Source organism: Haliaeetus leucocephalus, unplaced genomic scaffold (assembly GCF_000737465.1).
Source record: "Haliaeetus leucocephalus isolate CR32 unplaced genomic scaffold, Haliaeetus_leucocephalus-4.0 Scaffold819, whole genome shotgun sequence".
Classification (NCBI taxonomy): domain Eukaryota; kingdom Metazoa; phylum Chordata; class Aves; order Accipitriformes; family Accipitridae; genus Haliaeetus; species Haliaeetus leucocephalus.
Window position 1 is genome coordinate 1,874,359 of NW_010973255.1, and position 14,104 is coordinate 1,888,462.

A 14,104-nucleotide genomic window follows, 5' to 3' on the forward strand; every position below is an offset into this window, starting at 1 on the left:
AAGTGGTAGAGCTGCCACTCAAGACATATCTTTAGATATCCTGAGCTGTTCTCAGGAGTGCCTACCTCCCTAATACTTTTTCTTTGTATTTTTGTTTGTTTGTTTGGGTTGGGGGGGGGGTTGTTGCCTACATAATGACCCTTGATTATGCAATTCTTCCTCCTCGCTCTGCAGGGCCACAAGCCCAGGGGTGCACTGCAATTAAAAGCTGCAGTAAAATCACAGCACTGGGATTGCTTCCCTTACTGCAGGCAGCAAAGTTATTGACAACAATCTACCAGTAGCAACAGAGAGACCAATATTATTTTGTTTTTCCAAATAACAACCGAGGCTGTGAAAATGATGTAGTAAGCAATCCTATGCAGGTAATTACCGAACAATGCAGAAATTCAGGTTGCAGCCAACCCAGAGTTGACACAATAATAATTTGATGCCAGAGTAATGCTGGTTTTGGTGGAATAATATTAATGAACTAATGGCATTCACAGATGTTATATCTCTTGCTCAACCATCCCTCTTAACTAGTTGAAAATGAAATTTCTATTAACATGGATCCATGGAAATCCTACTAAAATCCAGCAACTAGTGCAATTAATGGACTGATGAAATCTACACCAGGTGAAGTTTCATCTTGGTGGCTGTGGTTCCAGACCGCTCATAACACTGGTGGTGTTGAAGAAGATAATTCCCACAGAAGCGTGGTCCTGTCAGAAAGCACTAAATCAAGCACCTGGGAAGAAACGTTGACCTCCTTCCACAGTGTAAATGACAGAAAGGAGAAAGGGCAAAGCAGGCACACTGTGCAAGAGTTTAGCAGGAATGAGTCGGGCTGAATTCTCCAGTGGCTTCCTCCAGGGAAAACCAAAGCTATGTTGCCTCAGCTCAGGAGAGGCTCCCAGCAGCTCAGAGGTTTGTAACTACCACAGTGGTTCACTGCGCTGCAACAGTAGTTCTTCAAATCTGTGCGACTGAAATAGATCTCACTATTGCCAGACATGAAAAAAAAACCAAACCCCAAAACAGAGGATTAAGGTGATGACAAATAGGTTTAAGGCCACCTTTTTCCTGGAAGTTTTTAAGACAGGGCAGCATGTTCAGCAGCCAATGTGAGATACTTCCCTTTCCTTGCCACGTACACTGGTGCTCAAGCATACGCCTTGAGATAAACTCGCCTCTGTTATTAAACATGACTATGTTCCTTAACTGCAGTCAAGGTACTGTTGCTTCATCCACATTTTCCATCTCAGAAAATCTGACATGAAAAGAGATTTTTTTTTTTCCTGTTATGCCTGCAGTGACTAATTCTACAATAGTTCATTCATTCATTGCCACATAAAGTTATAACAACCCATCCAATTTTCCAGAAATAGGCGCCAGGATTTGCAGACTGTCACACGATGTGCCACAGGGCTGCTGGAGGACCAATAGGTTACTTCATAATTTCCTCCCACTATTTGCCTCTGGTTTTATCATCCTTTTCAGGGAAAATACAGCCTCCCTGGCAGACTTCACTATTCGTCATTTGCTGCACTCCTCAGGTAGCATTTTATAAAAGTTTTGATGCTGTTTTTGTTTTTCATTTGAAATCAGCCAGTGAAACCGGGCTGATGCCAAAGTAACGGTTTGCAGAGTTATGATGAATCACTTCTGAGTTGTCGTATGATTCATCAAAATGTCAGGATCTTAAAAATGCCCACGCTATATTTAATTCCCATTAAAAAAAGGTTTTAGAAATAAGATTGAGATAATAATTATTATTATTAATAATAATAATAATCACATTGTTTTTCCAGAAAGAAGTTTGAGCTCCAGAGCTCTGCTTCAGCACCTAAATTGGGGGTTCTTTTTTAGTCTTGAAACACAACCCTGCTAAACTTTGTAAAAGCCTGGCCCAAAATCTGCAGCGACATTGCCCCCCCGCCGCTGGTCCCCTCTACCTAGGAAGTGGGGCTGTGAGCCCCTGCCTGAAGTCGGGGAAGGCTGCTTTTATCCAGACCTGGGTCAAGAAGCCGGACCTCATCCCTTCCCCAACATGGCACCAAAGGGAGACGACTTCATTCTGCCTGCTCCCTGGCACCTTCAAAACCTTCCTTTGTCTCCTCAGAAGGGTTCACAAAGAGCAAAGGCTCTTGTCTGGCCAGAGGACGGGAGACCCACAGCCGATGCCATTGCACGAGGCAGCACCGTCGACCCCCCAGCCCCGAGGGGGTTGGTGCTAAACCGAGGGTCTGGCGTCACAGCCCTTTGGGAGAAACCTTCAGAGGGTGCACCCAAGAGATTTTGCCTCTCCTCAGTTTTAGGAGGGACAAAACCTTTCCATGTTTTAACAGGACCAGACAAGAATAAATTGCGGTTGCAGTCTCCGAGGTGGGAAATGGATGCCATCTCGCACCACACCCAGTGGTACATTCTGGAGGAATTTGTAAGTGTTGTCTACAGGAGATCATTTCACCCAGAAATACCTCATCATTATAATTTATTTTGAAAAGAGAGGAGTCATTTGGTTTAAATACTTTCCCACCCCAGGAAATAACCAGCAAGTGGTCAAATAACTAAGGGAGTTCAGGTGTTTCAATATACTTCATCAAAGAACAGTCGAAATGTGAAGATACTTTCAGAAGGCAAAAGAGCATTACAGGATTAGCTGCTGTCAGTGGGAGATGCCTCTCTCAGTAGCATAACTTTTGCATAATTACATATTTCTTACCTAACCATTAAATGAATGCACTTGATGAGAAAATAAACCATGTAGCACATAATGATATAAAAGACCAACATAAAAACCTATGAAAAATGATGAACTTTGTCCAAACCTTGCACACAAGATTCATAGCAGCTCTTCTTTACAGTTAATAATTCATTACAGTTAATAATTTTCAAGAGCAATGTTTCATTTTAAATGCAGATTTTAACTTTTTGTCTAATACCTGGTACACAAACTCAGCTGAAAGGGAACAGTACTGTAGTATGATTATTTTTTTTTAAGTCTTCTTTCAAGTTTTAAACTGCTTCGGCAGAATATCTAGTTCAGGGAACAAAGAAGGAAAAGGAATGGGGGTAGATGGGAAGGTAAATACCCCTCTGAGTCTGGCACATGTTGCCATTAAAGAAATCCAGCTGTACTATACAGAAAACAAAGTCCAGAAACCCTGTGCCTAAGACTTAATCTGAATTTTTTATTTGAGGCCTGCACAAGCCTACCGAGGGAGAAGAATTCCGTCTATGTAAGCCCTACAGTACACAGACAATGCTGGGTGGTCCATACATGCATGCACTTATGGATTTTGGAGCGTCCTGCTTTGCTTCCAGACCGGGGAGCGGCGACATTATCCCCAGAGAGGCTGCGGGAGCGGAGAGGGACCGTGACTCACACCAGCTCTCCTCCTCCTGGGCACTGGAGAACATCAGCCGCAGCTATTTACTGGGTGATGCTGTTGAGGGGATGCTGCTTCCTCTTCCTTTACTTGAGCAATCTCCAGCTACATATTAACTCTCACTTCTCTGCTGGTATGCTCCACAGACTTTAATTAGACTTTATTTGCCTTTATACTCAAAATACACAGGTCTGTTGAAGTAGGCAAAGGGGAAAAACACACTCTGGGTTTCGCCATACTGCACAGGGTGCTTTCAAACAAGCTTGGTTCCAAATCTCTCTCAGAGGGTGTACACACTGTAAGGATTAGTGCTGTGAAAAAGCTTCTAGGGATTTTTTTTAATTTTTTTTTTTAATGGCTACCATGCACGTTCTGAAAATTACGTTAAAGTGGTTTCATTGGTAGAATTATAATCCTGCCAGCTAACGCTAACTGTGGTTTATGAACCTCTGTGGGGTTTCTGAACCAGGCTCATCATACACTTAGTGAAATACATTCAGGAATTTAAAAACAAGATGCTGCAGAATGAGGACAGGCATATCTTACCTCAGCAGAGTTGGCTGAATTCTGGACACCAGCAAATCCATGTCCTCCAGCTGAATCAAAAACCTATTCAAAATATTACAGAAAAATAAATAGGTTAAACAAATAAAACCCTTTATTTCTTACCTGTATTTGGTAAATTCTTTGAAAAAAATAAAAATGAAAACTAAACTTATGAATATATATCAACCTGCTAAACCCCAGGGATCTTTTTATACCTTTTTATTGCTTTATTCTGACTAGAAGTAGTATTAAAGAAATAGAAATCTCCCTCTATAAAGAAAATTTAAGCAGATTTTCTCTTTCAGCCTACATGCACACATACATTGAAATACATATAAAAGCATTCATGTCCTTGTTCTCTCCTATCTACTGTTTAGCAATAAGATTAAAGTCTTTTACCTTCAAATCATGCACTACACTGGAAGTTATAGTTTCACCCTTCAGGATACTGTTAGGTACAGCTACAAATCTCAATGATTTAAAAGAACTATTTCAAATCATTGTTGCTGCTTTCTAATACTTGTTAACCCTACAGTTTTTCATCTCTTCTACCTAAGCAGTTAGCTTGACACTATCAATGGCAACATTTAGCTTAGCTTTAAAGGCATACTTGACCCAAACCTCACACTATTAAGTAACAAAAATAGCTGACTACTGGATCTGCTTTGGAAATGATGAAAGCAGAAACTGAGACTTACGTTCCCCATCTGTTTTGAAAGGTTAACTAGTATCTCACAAAAGTGTTAGGCTTATTAATGAAATTTTTAAAAGTCCAATAAATAGCTATGGATACAATCAGATATTTTGGTGATTAGGGTTATATAAACACACAGATAGTTCTATACAGTTTATACACGATGTTGAGATTTGCAGGCAATAACATTACCCTCACAAAGTGCAAATATAAATAGCATTTTTTTTAACTCCTTCTGCAGTCAACAAATCAGGACAATATCAAACTTACATCTAAGCCTTTTTTGTTTAGGTTTTTCTTTTTTTCTTTTTCTTTTCTTTTTTTTTTGTACTAGCAAAAGCCTTTCAGATAAGCCAAGACAACAACAAACTCTCTTAAACTTTCATATGAAATCCAGTTTCTGCCAATGCAAATAAAGGGCACCACTTCTGAACTTCCTCTTCCTTGTCTCACCCACAGATGTAATCAAAGTATTTTATTGTTTATCATTTCTCAAAACAGTTTATCATTTAGACACAAGAAAGCAGATAAGCATTTAAGAAACTGAGGATAATGTGAGCCTAGACATCCCCCATCTGCTACAGTGCAGTTTTATTAACTGATTTGTAAAAGACTGAGCCACTTCATTAGTGTTTACGAAAGCCTCCCAGCATAGAAACTCTGAACCTTTTTTTTATTAATACCATAAAATTAAACTTAAGATAAAATTTAAAACTTCTCTGACACAATGATGTTCAAGAATGTACCATCTAGTTTTGAAGCTAGGGTATGGCAGATTAAAACATACAAGCTCCAGTCATACGAACTTTAATTAAATCCAAGAAAGCAAAACATTTTTAACCTATTGTTTGACACAGACATCACAGCACAATGAGCAGAGAAGCGAGCTCCACTTCTCTGCTTAACCCAATTTCCCAGTGGGCTGAAAGAGATGACAAGAAAGGCAGCCTCAGGCATATTCTGATTTTGATATACAATTACGTGCATACACACAAGTCTGAGCAAGGATGTGGCTCCCTTTTCAGCCACCTTCTAGGTTCATGGGTCAGTTTTCAAGCCATGCCCTTAAAAATTCCTCACTTATATGGGTATGAGTCATAGGCCCATGTTATTCCTATGCAACACTCAGCATTTACATTTCCTCAATTTTATTGTAGGATGTTTAATAAAAATTTAAAAAAAAATAAAAAATAAATAAAAATATTTAATAAAAAATAAAAATAAAAAAATAAAGAACCTCATCTCGTGGATCAAAATGAACACTTTTTTGGGCCAGCTGGTTGCAAGATTTGGAATAAGGAGGGTGAGAATGCACCAGGGGCACCTCTGCCTGCACCAGGGCTCCCTCCTCTGCGCTCAGAAAAGTGCTGGGAGGGCAGCAGGAGTCTCCTCTCCTTGCCATGGATATAAGATTCCCCATCCCTGAGTTCTGCAGAATCCCCTTCACGGGCTATAAAGCATATAGGAGGACGTATTACCCAGTTAAGACAGTGCGAGGTACCAGCTCCTCTGGAAACAGAGCTAAGGGGCATAAAATGCCTTCCCTCAGATCTCTTATTAATAAAGAAATAGAGGCACAGGACTCACAGACCAGCCTCACCTGCTGGGAAACACAGCGGAAATTATGTGAAAAGGATGACCCAGAGAAAATTTCTCCTTCAGTTCCCTCTTTCATAAGACAGACTTGAGTTTTATTCTTACTCAATTTCACCATGTAAACACAACTCTAAGGCATAGCAGTCACTCCAAGAAGCTTCATCCCAGAGTAACAGATAGATAAATATTTACCTACTAAAAATACAAACCTCTAGACCAGAAAATCCTGACATGTTATTTTGCAACATTGAATTTGTTGCATCAGCTCTGGGACTATTGCAGTATGCGTACAGATAGGCTTGTTTAAATATTCCACAAGCAGATTACCAGACGTGCAAGAACAGCCAATTTTCAAGCACTGATCATAGATCTTTGACTAATAAAATCAAAATGCAAAGGGCCAGGGAACAATAGGAACAAAGTCACCTAATGAACAATGCACAAAATACCGCTTTGCAGGAGAAACAGCAGACATGGCAAAGGCTAGTGAAAATAGTAATGTTCTGAGCGTGGCACGCCTCTACGCCTTCTGCCTCACCATCAAGGAATTGTCTCTGCTGTTGTTTACTTTTTTTTTCAGGGAGAAGGCAGCAAACTTTTGTTTCACGTGTAACTCTGTTTTTATTGAGAAAATACGAATTCCTGAAGCGTGGGGTTTACACTAAATGCCTGCATGGGCCATTAGTTTCACAAAGAGAAAAAGACCCCGTGAGATGTTGTAGTTTCATTAGCAAGGCAGCCCTTCGGGGCGTGCATCAGCACAGCCCCTCTCCTGGGGGCCAGCCTGCCCCAGCACATCAAACCTGGGCCAAGCCTTCAGCTGGTGTAACCTGGCACAGCTTTATCAGTCAGTTCTCTACACCGACAGCTGGCCTCCTGCATAACAGCAGTCTTCTGTTGGCTAAAATGTACTTCCAAGCAGCGCGTGTTGCTTTGAGAGGCCGTGCCAAAGACGGCTGTCTTTGCAGCAGTCTCTCCTCTTTTTCCCTTGAAACTCACCTGTGTTAGTCTATCTTAAATTGCAATAGTACTTCAGAGTCCCAGGCATAAGCCAGCACAGACTGTGTTAAGGACTGTGCATACAGGCTATCTCCAAAGAAACCCCACTTCCAAACAGTTTGCAATGTGCCAGAAGATGAGTTTTGTCACAAATTCAAACTTGATGGTCTTGCGCTGCTGGTAATAAACTAACGCACTGGGTCAAAACCTCTCATTTACCAATCTTATTTATCCCAAAGAAACCCAGAATTAGATATATATCCTTCACAAGTGATGCTCCCATTGCAAGTCTGCCATGTCTACTGAAACTGTGAACACAGGTTTGAGGGACAGATGTCTCCTATCCCGTGCACCAACAGCACCTTGCAGGATGAGCCGCAGCAGAAACAAGCCATTCTATGCTATCCCCAGCAATTAAGGTCTACCTGAGTTATGGAAGGTCGCTTTTCTTTTCCTTTTCTTGCCAACGTGTCCAGTCCTTTCAGCGAAGAAAATAAACCCTTCTTATTTCGGACCCTTTGTGACAGAGATAGGGTACGTTTCCTGAGAGCAGCTTCATCCCTGGAGCAGACCTATTTAAACACAGAGACAGGCCTTCCTATATCACTTTCATAACAGCAAAATACTGACAGTTATTTCAACCTGAGGCATCAAACGAGAGTTACTTCAGTTCACCTCAATGTAATATGCCAAGGTGCAAGGACAATGTTTCAAACTTTCAGCGGTGATGCTTGTTTTGGTATTCCTATGGCGCGATCGTGTAATTTTTTTGTCATGGAGCAAAATTAGAAGGTCATAGGAAGGGAAGAACTGAGAAAATATTGCTCTGTACAACAAAAGAAGTTAATGAAAAAGCTCTGAAGAAGAATGATAACCTATCATTCAGATATGAAATTGGTAGAGGAAGAAAGACTCTCAAAATTGCCAAACATAGGAGATAAACGTGCTATGGCATTGAGTTATTAACAAGCAATGACACAAACCATGCAGATAAAAACAGTGGCAGAGAGAAACACATTCCCTGATAGGACTTTCAGAACTACTATTCAGACTGACTTCTCACACAGCAAACGTGGTCCACACCTCTCTGCCAAGATCAGCCTCACAGCCCTGCCAAGATTAAAAAGCAGAGGCGAACCTGCTACCGCCGTACTTCCCTTGAAGCCGACAGGGTGACAACAGCTTACAGCAGCTGAGGATCTCCCTCATTCCCTTTGCAAACACAGCCCACAGTTCTTAAAAAGTGACATAATTTTGGATTGTCTCTAGTTTTAGCCTGTTCTGAAAATACCTCCTCTTCAGGAGGGTACCAAACTGTTTCTGAAAAATGGAGCCATCTAGGACATCCAAAAAAGATCAGCTCAGCCCAGAGGCACCTTAACCACTTTTGGAAATTTCAGTATTAGGGTCTTTTCACTCTAAGTGACATAGCTCCTATACAGGTTAAACTCTTAATTCAGTGGAGGTGAAATAGCAGTGACAAAATTTCAACACAATGACTCATTTACACCTGAAGAATATTTTGGTTTGTTTCTTTTTTTAGGTGTAGGTCAGAAGTACCCAATTCTGGAGTCCTCAGGGGCCAAAAATGTCATGGCTATATCCTCACGGTTTCAAAGTATATCTCTAGAAGAAAATTTATTTGCAGTCAAGGAACAGGCAGAAAGGGTGAGAAGGGAACGGGGCTGTCTGAGCAATGCATGTGGGTGCAGCCATGTATTATCCCAGTACAATTCCACATCCAAGTACAACATTAATGATGGCTTTGTGTAACGTACCCATGAAAAGTGCATTCAGACTTACCAGTGCATGGAAGGATGAGACGGAAAAAATGCCGAGCCGCCCCAGTGCCAATTTTGAAGGACGACTGGCAGCAGCCAAAAGGCTCTTCGGGTTTGGGAGCTCCCCACCTTGCAAACTGGCTAGGTAACATCGCATTCGGAAAAGGTCCATGTTAAATTTTTCCAGGTTCTGTTCCCATTGCTGGATCTGTTTAGATATAAAAAGGGACAATTAAAAGGGGAAAAATGTCTTTGTGGGCCGCACTGAAAATTTGAGCTCTTCCCCAAACCCATAGTAAATTACTTTCATCTGGTAGTATATGGATTAGATTAGTTATTCCCTGCCAAAACACATTCAGTCATATTGTGTTACATCAACCCAAAAGATGGCTTGAAATAAAACAAAGCTGGTGGTCTTAAATGCATACTGACAAGATGAACATACCATGAACTTCAAGTAGTTTGATAGCCACAAAAGCAGTTACATAAAAACACAACCCTGTGGTTCACAAAGACTTTTTTTTTTCCTTCTCTCTCTCCTTTTTGGAGATTAGGTTTGTTTTGTTCATTTTTATGAGCTTAGATTGTATAGCTGGCTGGCTGAAAGCAAAGCAGCATAGCTACGCTAATGCACTGCGCAAAGTGAAGTAGCTACACTGATAGGTCCTGCTCATTCTTTACTATTGTCCTACGGCCTCGCTATCTGTAAACAGTATTGGCAACACAGGCATGTGCGGTTCTTTGTCTGACTAATAGGTTCAGACATGCTTACGCTCAAACTGCAAAATGAGCTATATATGCCCAACAGAAACCACTGGACCCAAAGCAAGACTGTATACATACCCTTCATGCAATTTTTAAACATATCTAACACAGGTACATGCAGATGTAACAGATGGCTTAATCCAGTTTCAATGTAAAAATAGGAAAGTGAAGAGACTCAAATATTTACTAGACAAATAAAGTTCTGAATCAAGGCTCAGATGACAGATTTTAAGTATTTGTGTAGATACACACACATCTACACAAACACATATTCTTATGCACTGCACAAAAGTCAAATTTAGCTTTTCATTTCCCTAACTCACAGATTGGTAGTTGCAGCTAAAATCTGCCCCACAGTGTACAATATACATTCACAGCAATAAATAGTACAAATAAAAAGGCAGCTGTGTTTAATAGAGCAGGCACATTCACACATGGGAAGGCAGAAAGGCATGTCCATTAGGTTAATGTACACCAAGTTCATGTACTGAAGATTGTTAAAATCCCCTGACAATGCTGATCTTCCAATATCAGCTCCAATCATTGCATGTTGGTTATTCAACAGGTGGTTTAGGGTTGCGGAGAAAGTTCATCACATTTTCTCTAATGTGCATTGACCTCATACCTTTCACTGGCACGCCCTGCCTGTCCCTGTGCTCACGGGACATTATCACCTTACAATGAGATTAGCCAAGGTTGGGACAAGCACCTTTGTGACTTAGAAAACAAGCTGATAAATATAATAAAAATCTCAGGTGAACTATGACCTGCAGGCTCATCTAGAAGCAAAATCAGTTCAGCTTCCTTATAACACTGCCAAATATTACAAGAACTAAACAAGTATCTTGCCTCTTGCTTTCAACAATGAAGAAATGAGCAATGAAAGGGCCAAAAAGGCCCTGTTAACAAAATGGTGCTAAGGCTTGTACTACAACTGATAGAGACCTTACCTAGTCTGGCTTCCTTACACGTGCACTCACAAACTGTGGCAACAGTTATGGCTATACTTTGGGATGTAAGAGGTAACCTTATTTGGCAGGTAGGGTGAAGAAAGGAAAGACAATATACTATTTTGTATATCTGCAAATGAAAAATTATAATTTGCAGTATACTAAAAAAGAAAAAAATCTTTCAAGGAATGACTATTAATAGCAAAAGATAGAATTTAGAAGAGGTTATCATGAGAGCACTTCCCAAAAGTCGAGAGAAAAAGGACAGACATACACATAACGAAGATGCCTCATGTAATCTCTCACCACAGACATTCAAAACATGCATCCTTTGTGCCCCAGAAAGAATAATCATTTTTTCTTGGGTTTATTTGATCATTGCACTTTATTTTGCTTTCTTTGTGCTCTCGGACACTCCTCACAGAGCATTTTTCTGCTTGCCAGTACTTTACGCATGGTACAACTCCAATAGGAGGTTTTGTGGCGAGCTCTTTCTCTGTGTCAACACCCAACCAGAATGAAAACATGGTTGTCAGCTTTTCACAAAGCCAAAAGCTACAAGCTCAGGTGAAGTCTTTCGCTTTGGGATGACACCTCCATGGGTACAGAGCCAAGCCAACTTTGAATAGCTTGGGAACAGAGCAAGGCTTGTTCTGGGCACTGCTCTAGTGGAGCATCCTGTCCCCACTGAGCACGAGCTGAACACAGGCATCCTTGTGTTTCTGAGGCTTTCTTCAAAATCCCCATTAAATATTTGTACTAAGTTGTATTTTAAAATAAGGGTAATCTAAGAAGGGGGAGTGGGGTACAACATGAGGACATTCTACATAAATAATTAAATTATGGTGTTTATCAGTCATGCAGGATGCTAGCTAATCAGCTCCAAAAGCATTCGTAATCATGATGTTACTTTTAATGGCATTAGCAAAAGCTGTAGGCAGGGAATTTCTGGGATTGTCTTCTAGTCTTATCAAAACCAGGGATGTCTGGAACCAATTGGAGACCACGAACTAATACCAGCTGCTATTTGTCTAAGCCCTTTAAACTATGATAATTCCTCCTAAAGATTTATATTCTTGAAGACTAAATGGGGGAAGCACACAAATAAAAAAGCAACAACTTCAAAGCACAGTATGACCTGGTCCATGAAGTTAATTTACAGCCTGCAGACGAGCTGCTGCGATCCTTATTCTGCTATTGTGCAAGGCAAAACTCTGTCCCACGTGGGAGGACTGCCCGGAAGACGGCTCAGGGACTTAACTTCTTCATGCACAGACAAAACGGCCCTTTGAAATCTGCTCGAAAGCAAACAGGAAAAAGTGGATGCACCAGACAGCCGCGAGAGCAGGAATGGGTGACAAAGGCTAACAGCAGCATGAAGCGAGTCTGCAAAGAGATAAGAGGTACAGCCCGACGTGAGGCACGCCGAAACACGTGAGCACACGTGAAACACTCCCCGCGTGCCCTCCTCAGCTGTTGTGCTTGCCTGCACCGCCAGCTACAGCACCTGGGGCCTCCAAAACCGTCCTTTCTCAGTCACTGCTTCAAAACCTCCATGTCAATTTCTCGGAAAAGCCTTTAATGCTTTTCCTAGAGGAAAGGATGGATGTCATTCTCGGTACAGGCAAATGTTAGGCAAGAATTTCTGGGTTTAGTGGCAGCAGGAGAGAGCCTGGGAGAAAGGCAAGGAGGGGCCACCCAAATAAATTTATTCAGCCTAGCATGATCCCTGTAATGTAGAGAGAAAGAGGAGGCTGTGGCAGAGAGATAGAAAGCAGTAAAATGTGGTAAGCCTTAAGAATTAGGGCCATGAATTAATTAGCCTGGGCCACCAGGAGAACTCATGCAAGGGAGCCTGGTGCAGGGACAAGACACTAATTACATGGGGAGTGCTAAGTGAGGGGACGAGCTTTTGCATCAGAGACTTAGTTCAGGAATGAGTTTTTAAGAGTAATGATAATTTTCAGAACATAAATAGCCAATCCTCCTCCACACTAGTGAAGCATCTATTCAGACACTAAGAAACAACTGTAAATTAATTGCATTTTAAATCACACAAGCAGATGAGCTAAAGGAAGATACTTGAAAGCAGGTCTCTCTTAATTCAATAACCCTGCTAAGTTTTCTATAGGTAACTCTAAAGTGGTAGCTTGGAAAAGGCAAGGGGTAAATACATTCAGACCAGACAATAGAGACCAGTGGTTTCCAGCAGGTGACATGGGGACCCATAGTTCCTACATGCTATACAGTTCTCTCTGCCGGTGACATTTCTAGTGGCACCTTCACCCCCACTCGAACATGCTTAGGGTTTGCAGACTGTAAAAGGGAGGGCCCCGACAGTCCCAGCGAAGGCAGTGCCAACAGTGTGGCTCAGGGATGGTCCTGGGCTCCTCACCCTTCTTACACCACAGAGCATACAGCATCTTTTGGGGGGCTGGGGAAGGACCGTCTAATTTTCAAATACCTGTTCTGTAGAAAGTAAGAAGAGTTCAGTGTAATAAAACACAAACCAGTACATGAATGGTAGAAAGCAGTGCCAGAAATGACACAGTTATCAACTTGAGGTAGCAATACTTCAAGGACCCAGAGGAAGGATGGAAGAAACTTCCTGGACAGCTCACCTGATAACAAAATACCAGTTTCCCACTTGGCACTTATTTAAGGCAGCGCAAAAGAAAAGATGCACAGGGAGGAGGACCTTCTCTCAGTGCTTAAGCCTTTAAAACTGATTGGATTTAGTGATAGTTCTTATACCACATAGAAACATGAGCTACTCACTGACACAATTCACTATCTATAGCAGTAAAAAATTCAGAATTTTCCCCTACGCAACATCTTCTTCCCAGATGGAAAGTGTCTCTGCAAGCTGATGTAGGGAACTTTATGGATTTAAAAGAAACTTCTGCTGCTGTTTCATATGAACAGCTTTTCAACCACATTACAAACACCACCAAACTCTTCGCATTCCAGTCCCTGGTTCTCAGACACAATTCATATTGTACCCATCTGGATAAATGAGTCACTTGGTTTCTGGGGAGAAGGAAAAGGTTTCTATTGTCATTATTTCCTAAAGAGAACTCGAAGAAGAAAAAACATCACTCTCCCAGAAATTCCATTACTATAAAGGACACTACAGAGACACCGTCATAACTTTTAGCTCAAAGAAATAAAAACGGGTACATAATAGAGTACAACAAAAATTATGTGCAATTAGCAATACCCTTCATTCTTCATTCTGCCTAGTGACTTAAAAAACGGTTAAGAAAACTTCCTGAAATAACAAGAAAATAGGAGGTTTTTTTACAATAAATGCCATCTTTCTGCTTGTTTCGGAAGGATAGAATTTTCATCATTTCTCACCAAAACAGACAGAGGAAATCTTATTCCCAATACCACTGA

At 41.2% G+C, this 14,104-nt stretch overlaps 1 protein-coding gene across 2 annotated transcripts in view; it reads right to left on the reverse strand.

Annotated features, from left to right (window-relative positions):
* Positions 1–14,104, reverse strand: part of TIAM2 (T-cell lymphoma invasion and metastasis 2) — a 174,263-nt gene that overhangs the window by 57,550 nt on the left and 102,609 nt on the right. For both annotated transcript variants that reach the window (XM_010581864.1, XM_010581863.1), the window contains exons 10-12: positions 9,013–9,198; positions 7,635–7,781; positions 3,921–3,983 (exon numbers count right to left, since the gene is read on the reverse strand). In XM_010581864.1, coding sequence (XP_010580166.1) covers positions 3,921–3,983; positions 7,635–7,781; positions 9,013–9,198 — 396 coding nt within the window. The remainder of the gene's footprint in view (positions 1–3,920; positions 3,984–7,634; positions 7,782–9,012; positions 9,199–14,104) is intronic.